This window comes from Anomaloglossus baeobatrachus, chromosome 4 (assembly GCF_048569485.1).
Source record: "Anomaloglossus baeobatrachus isolate aAnoBae1 chromosome 4, aAnoBae1.hap1, whole genome shotgun sequence".
Classification (NCBI taxonomy): domain Eukaryota; kingdom Metazoa; phylum Chordata; class Amphibia; order Anura; family Aromobatidae; genus Anomaloglossus; species Anomaloglossus baeobatrachus.
In genome coordinates, this window is record NC_134356.1 from 636,312,542 (window position 1) to 636,319,492 (window position 6,951).

Consider the following 6,951-nt stretch of genomic DNA (forward strand, 5'->3'; position numbering starts at 1 on the left):
CTTTTTTTCACGTAAGTTATGATGAATTTGTCTGGCAGCCATGAGCTTGCACCATTCCGCCATCATAAAACATTTGAGCGACTAAGAGTTGCATAAAAGATTTGTGATATTTTAAAAATGTTTACATCAAAACGCTGGCAAAAACTCCTTGATGACTTTGAGTCCAGTGTGTACAGATTTTGCCATTACTGAGTTAGTAGATGAGAGTTAGTGCACATATAGTTCTATGGAGAGAGGGAGAAGCTACAGGCAGACACAAATATTCTACTGCAAGTTCACCTGCAGCGACAGACGATGTCACTGGTCTCTCTGTGATGTCACTTGACCTTTGGCTTTGGTCCTGTCATGTGACCTTTAGAATGTGATGATGTCACTAAGCCCTTTGTGATGTCATGGAACAATCATCAGAATGTCGCTGCAGCCCAATTATCGTCCATTTGTGTTCATCACTTAGTGGGTGAAGGAGATTTTTACTTGCGCTTAGCAAATTTTGGTGTTATAAAAAATATAAGACCGAATAATAGAAGGCCTGTTAGAAGAGCAGTTCCAGACGCTATCCGGGAGCGCTCTAGAGGTGGACAGGACCTTCTTCAGCCCAGAATTTCATCTATGGAGCTGAATATGGAGAGTTTGAGAAAGAGAAAGAGAGAGAGAGAGAGAAGAGATGAGGTGCCAAATAAAAGGAGAAGAGATGGCACCAACCAAAGCCTTATCAAGGCTTTAAAAAGACCTAGAAGCCCGATACAGGAGAGTATCGTGAGCAAGAGGAAAAGGGCAAAAGTGATGGGGTACAAAGCTGATGATGGATCCAGCGGGTCCCCCAAAGCTGAACCTGAGCTGAATATGGAGAGTGTGAGAAAGAGCGAGAAAGAGAGAAGAGACGAGGTGCCAAATACAAGAAGAGAAACATCAGAGGGTGAAAAAGATGGCACCAAAAAAATCCTTGTCAAGGCTTTAAAAAGACCTGGATGCCCGATACAGGAGAGTATCGTGAGCAAGAGGAAAAGGGGAGAAGCGATGGGGCACAAAGCTGATGATGGATCCAGCGGGTCCCCCAAAGCTGAACCTGTGCTGAATATGGAGAATTTGAGAAAGAGAGAGACCATAGATGAGGTGCCAAAAAAAAGAATAGAAACACCGGAGAGTGAGAAAGATGGCACCAACCAAAGTATTCTCAAGGCTTCAAAAAGATCTCGAAGCCCGATACAGGAGAATATCACGAATAAGAGGAAAAGGGGAGAAGCGCTGGGGGACAAAGCTGATGATGGATCCAGCGTGTCCTCCAAAGCTAACACTGTGCAGCTGTCAGGTGAGTGCATATCTAAGATACCAATAGCCCATAGCTCCCAATGTAGTACTTGATGGGATTGTGAACCTTTAGAATACCCCACCTATTATGATTGTTGTGCCATTTTTCTTTGATACCCCCTAATATTGTTCTACCCCATGTTGTAATTGCTATAGAAGGCCACATTAGCATTATATTGGAATAATAAATCTTATTTCTACTCTCTCCATCAGGTACAACCCCAGGTGAATCCCCCATCATTGTGACTGGACTGGAGAGCTTCACCTTCCATAAAATCCTTGGAAAGGGTGGATTTGGTAAAGTAAGTATTAGGAATTGTGGTGACGTCTACTTCATGTGTATGATGTGGAGCAGTAATATGACTCTAGGAACATCACTGCTTCATATCTTAACGTCACGTCTCATGGCTGGATGGGCCTTTCCACTAGTTCTAATGTTCTGTATCCTCCAGGTCATATTGGCCACACATCAGGCCTCCCAACAACAAGTGGCAGTGAAGATGGTGAAAAAGAGGTTCCTACTTGAGAACTTAAGAGACGATGTCCTGATAGAGCGACAGGTCCTGGAGATGACTAGGAAGAGTCCATTAATTACTCGGGCTTTTTCCACCTTCCAGTCCCAGGTAAGAGGCTGAAGATCTAACAGCTCTGGGTCTTCTATATAGTATACTAGCTGTACTACCCGGCTTCGCCCGGGTTAATAACTGCTGTTAACAAAATAGAATGTATTAACAAAAATGTATTCTGCACACAAAAACCACAAAACAAATAGATATAAATGTAATTATTAAAAGGCAAAAAGTAAGGTAATAGAAGCATTTCACAACATATATTTCAACACCACAGATATTCCACATAGATTTAACTAAATTGACCAAGTAATGTGCTCCGTCTGTCTCTTTCCAGATCTGTCTCTTTCCCTGTCTGTTTCTGTCTCTTTCCCCGTCTGTCTCTCCAGTTCCAGGCTCCATTTACTTTAATGAAAGCATGTTTTTTGGAGAGTAACTGTAAAGTGCGGGGTTAAATTTTCCTATCAAAATATAGTCTACGACGTTCCCTGGGTCACATTAGGTGTCTGTGCAAAAGTTTGTGATTGTAAATGCGACGGTGCAGATACACTTTTCGTTTCACTTTTTCTCCATTATGTAGATAGGGGCAAAATTGATTAGTAAATTGGAATGCGCTGGGTTAAAATTTCGCCTCACAACATAGCCTATGACGCTCTCGGGGTCCAAAACGAATCTCCGGCACTCCAATGGAAGAATAAGAACAAAGTCTGGGTTTCTTTGGTGTTTTTTATTGTGAAAAAATGCAAGAAGTCTGTCTCTATCTCAACGTTTCGGTCACAATAGAACCTTTTTCGGATGTCAGTTGCTCTTTGTATCTCTAGCCTGCTTAATCCTGCTCTACATCACATCCACTCCAGATAGTCTGATAATACTCTCGAAAAAGGTCCCATTGTGACCGAAACGTTGAGATAGAGACAGACTTCTTGCATTTATTTTTTCACAATAAAAAACACCAAAGAAACCCAGACTTTGTTCTTATTCTTCCATTGGAGTGCCGGAGATTCGTTTTGGATTTCAGCTGATTATTTTCTCCAGAGCACCCTATTATATTCAGTGAGCCAGGTCTATTCGATATATTGCTCTCGGGGTCCAGACGTGTGAGTGTGCAAAATTTTGTGGCTGTAGCTGCGACGGTGCAGATGCCAATCCCGGACATAAAGACACATACACACACATTCAGCTTCATATATTAAATGAATGCCTGTCTATATAATCATCTGTGTGCAATGTTCTTCTAGGCCACTATCATAGTATTACATGTATTATAACATTACCACCACTAGCTCATATCTAGACTATTCCAGTAACACCTATTATCTCCTCTGTTTTATCACAGGACTACTTATTCTATGTCATGGAATATCTCAGTGGAGGAGACCTTCGAGGCATCATGTCAACCAATGCCCCATTTCCCATTGCAGTCACCAGGTAAGACGTAACATGGATATATTAGGTGAAGATAATGGTTGTCAGGCTCATCTGGCTTTACTTCATTATTAGTTTCTTAGTACAGTTGGTTGGATGTTGATGGTTTTCTGTTGTTTTTTTCTTATTAGATTTATTGCAGCTGAGCTGATTTGTGGGCTGCAGTTTCTCCACTCTAGAGGCATCATACACAGGTAGGTGCAGCACGTCTTCCTCTGTGTAGACCTAATAGAACTCATACACTCATCCTCATGCCCCCTGTAGACATTTGATATCTCATGCCATAATACGTCATCAGCCGGGATAATATAATAATTACATTATTGCATTTTTTAAACTCTTTCCAGGGACATAAAACCGGAGAACATTTTACTGGACAGCACCGGTCACTTGAAGATTGCTGATTTCGGTCTTGCAGTAATGAACATCTTTGGCGATACAAAGACTTCAGATTGTATCGGAAGCCTTATCTACATGGCTCCTGAGGTAAGGAATCATCAATACATCCCTGAGTGATCACTGTGTACAAGGCTTGACATCTCCATGTCTTCTGCTGGCTGGACAATGTTCTTATTGTCTTTTTCATGTCTTCACAGATTCTTCAAGAGGAGCCCTACAACACGGCAGTGGACTGGTTCTCTGCTGGTGTGGTGATATACCAGATGGCTACTGGCAGGTATCCATTCTATGAAGGAAAATTTGTTGAGACCATCATTGAGGTAATAATCAATGATGATCCTATCTTTCCAAAAGGATTTGATCCCCAACTCAAAGCCATCATTGAGGGGGTGAGTATAAAGACACATCTCAGTAATACAGCAGATATATGTAATTAAATAAACAATGAAAATGGAGGACGACTGGAGACTGAATAATCATCTTCATTGTATTTTCCCAGCTCTTGGACAAGTCACCAGAGAGTCGGCAGAAATTTGTGGACAACATCAGAGATCATCCATTCTTTAAGGAGATCAATTGGACAGATATAGAGGAAGCCAGAGCATGTCCTCCATTCCAGCTATCCCCTGTAAGTATATGACCCAGAAAAGATGGTGGCAGCAGTACATTTCTGTTGTTTCTTTTTTATGAACGCTCTCACTCTTGTATCTTCTCCCCGCAGCCACCAGTGATGACATCTGATACAATGAAAGACGTCGTATCCTACACTGAAGCCTTTCATCCACCAATAGCCGAAACAGATCAAAAACTGTTCTGTGGATTCACGTTTGCCAATGACGGATGGAAGGTCATAAAATCAATACCAAAACCTGTAATATCTAATCGAAGACCTGTAAAACCCCATCGCAGGTGAGTCAGTATAAATGGGACGGGGAGAAGGGGACTTTTTAAGGCCCATCTCTTATTTTACGAATCTGTCAGCAGAGTGTAGTGTGGAAGCCTCTTACTGACTGCCACTTACATGTTATCCCTTCAGGACAGTCCCAATTTATCTACAGTCATGGCCAAAAGTTTTGAGAATGACACCAAAATTATATTTTCACATGATCTGTTGCCCTCTGGTTTTTAATTGTGTTTGTCTGAGGTTTACATCAGATACAGAAATATAATTGCAATCATATTATGAGACCAAAAGGTTATATTGACAGTTAGAATGAGTTAATGCAGCAAGTCAATATTTGCAGTGTTGACCCTTCTTCTTCAGGACCTCTGCAATTCTCCCTGGCATGCTCTCAATCAACTTCTGGATCAAATCCTGACTGATAGCTGTCCATTCTTGCATAAGCAATCCTTGCATTTTGCCAGAATTTGTTGGTTTTTGTTTGTCCACCCATCTCTTGATGATTGCCCACAAGTTATCAATGGGATTAAGATCTGGGGAGTTTCCAGGCCATGGACCCAAAATCTCTATGTTTTGTTCCATGAGCCATTTAGTGATCACCTTTGCTTTATGGCAAGGTGCTCCATCATGCTAGAAAAGGCATTGTTGGGCGCCAAACTGCTCATGGACAGTTGGGAGAAGTTGCTCTTGGAGGACATTCTGGGACCATTCTTTATTCATGGCTGTGTTTTAGGCAAGACTGTGAGTGAGCCGATTCCCTTGGCTGAGAAGCAACCCCACACATGAATCGTTTCAGGATGCTTAACAGTTGGCATGAGACAAGACTGGTGGTATCGCTCACCTCTTCTTCTAATAAGCTGTTTTCCAGATGTCCCAAACAATCGAAAAGGGGATTCATCTGAGAAAATGACTTTCCCCCAGTCCTCAGCAGTCCACTCCCTGTACCTTTTGCAGAATATCAGTCGGTCCCTGATGTTTTTTCTGGAGAGAAGTGGCTTCTTTGTTGCCCTCCTTGAAACCAGGCCTTGCTCAAAGAGTCTCCGCCTCACAGTGCGTGCAGAAGCACTCACACCAGCCTGCTGCCATTGCTGAGTTAGCTCTGCACTGCTGGTAGTCCGATCCCACAGCTGAAACAGTTTTAAGATACGGTCCTGGCGTTTGCTGGTCCTTCTTGGGCGCCCTGGAGCCTTTTTGGCAACAATGGAAGCTCTCTCCTTGAAGTTTTCGATGATGCGATAGATTGTTGACTGAGGTGCAATCTTTGTAGCTGTGATACCCTTCCCTGTTAGGCCATTTTTGTGCAGAGCAATGATGGCTGCACGTGTTTCTTTTGAGATAATCATGGTTAACTGAAGAGAAACAATGATACCAAGCACCAGCCTCCTTTCAAAGTGTCCAGTGGTGTCATTCTTACTTAATCATGACTGATTGATCACCAGCCCTGTCCTTATCAACACCCACACCTGTGTTAATGGAACAATCACTAAAACAATGTTAGCTGCTCCTTTTAAGGCAGGAATGCAATGATGTTGAAATGTGTTTTGGGGGTTAAAGTTAATTTTCTTAGCCAATATTGACTTTGCAAGTAATTGCTGTTAAGCTGATCACTCTTTATGACATTCTGGAGTATATGCAAATTGCCATTAGAAAACATAAGCAGTAGACTTTGTAAAAATTAATATTTGTAGCATTCTCAAAACTTTTGGCCATGACTGTATCTTATTGGCATAGAACAATTATTTCTAACCTATTCTCTCTCCCGGCAGGACATTTGGCAGTATTGTGAGGGACGCCTTCCACAGGATCTGGAGGAGGATAAAATCCTGGAAGTGAACAGCTATGAGAAATGCTGTTCACCGGTTCCTATTCCACCAGCACTAGGAGTATCCTGAGGGCCGTGACCTGCAGTGTAGCCATATCCACTCCTACGCCCTGCCATAATCAGGGCTAAGGGTTAATGCTGCATCTGCAGGGTCCAAATACAAGAAGAAGCTGAAGAAGACCATGAAAATCCTACCAGGAGTCAATAATATGACCATGGACCAGCACTACTAGACAACATGTTGCCTTGTGCCCCCAGGGAAGGGCACTTATCCATAGGCCATGGTTCCCTAGAGGTTTCCCCACAGGGGTTTTTCCTCTCCTGAGTGCCGATGGATAAATACAACAAGAAAATGGCAACTTATAGTCCTTTTGCCCTCGGTGGAGCTCACACGACTAGTGGCAGAGAGGAACCTAAGATTTTTAAAAGATATTTACCAGCAATAAACAAAACCATTCATCATCATGTGCTAGTAGTAGTAGTAGATTTATTTTGTATCTTCATGGATAAGTATTTTACATTCCACC

The 6,951-nt window shown here is 42.3% G+C and overlaps 1 protein-coding gene across 1 annotated transcript; it reads left to right on the forward strand.

Moving 5' to 3' along the window:
* The first annotated feature begins 387 nt into the window (after positions 1-387).
* LOC142302727 (uncharacterized) lies at positions 388-6,663 on the forward strand. The gene is made up of 10 exons (XM_075343842.1): positions 388-1,309; positions 1,522-1,610; positions 1,761-1,931; positions 3,214-3,305; positions 3,434-3,496; positions 3,650-3,788; positions 3,899-4,090; positions 4,201-4,329; positions 4,423-4,610; positions 6,369-6,663. The coding sequence occupies exons 1-10, from the start codon at positions 388-390 to the stop codon at positions 6,433-6,435; spliced, it is 2,052 nt and encodes a 683-aa protein (XP_075199957.1). The 3' UTR covers positions 6,436-6,663.
* Positions 6,664-6,951: the final 288 nt, after the last annotated feature.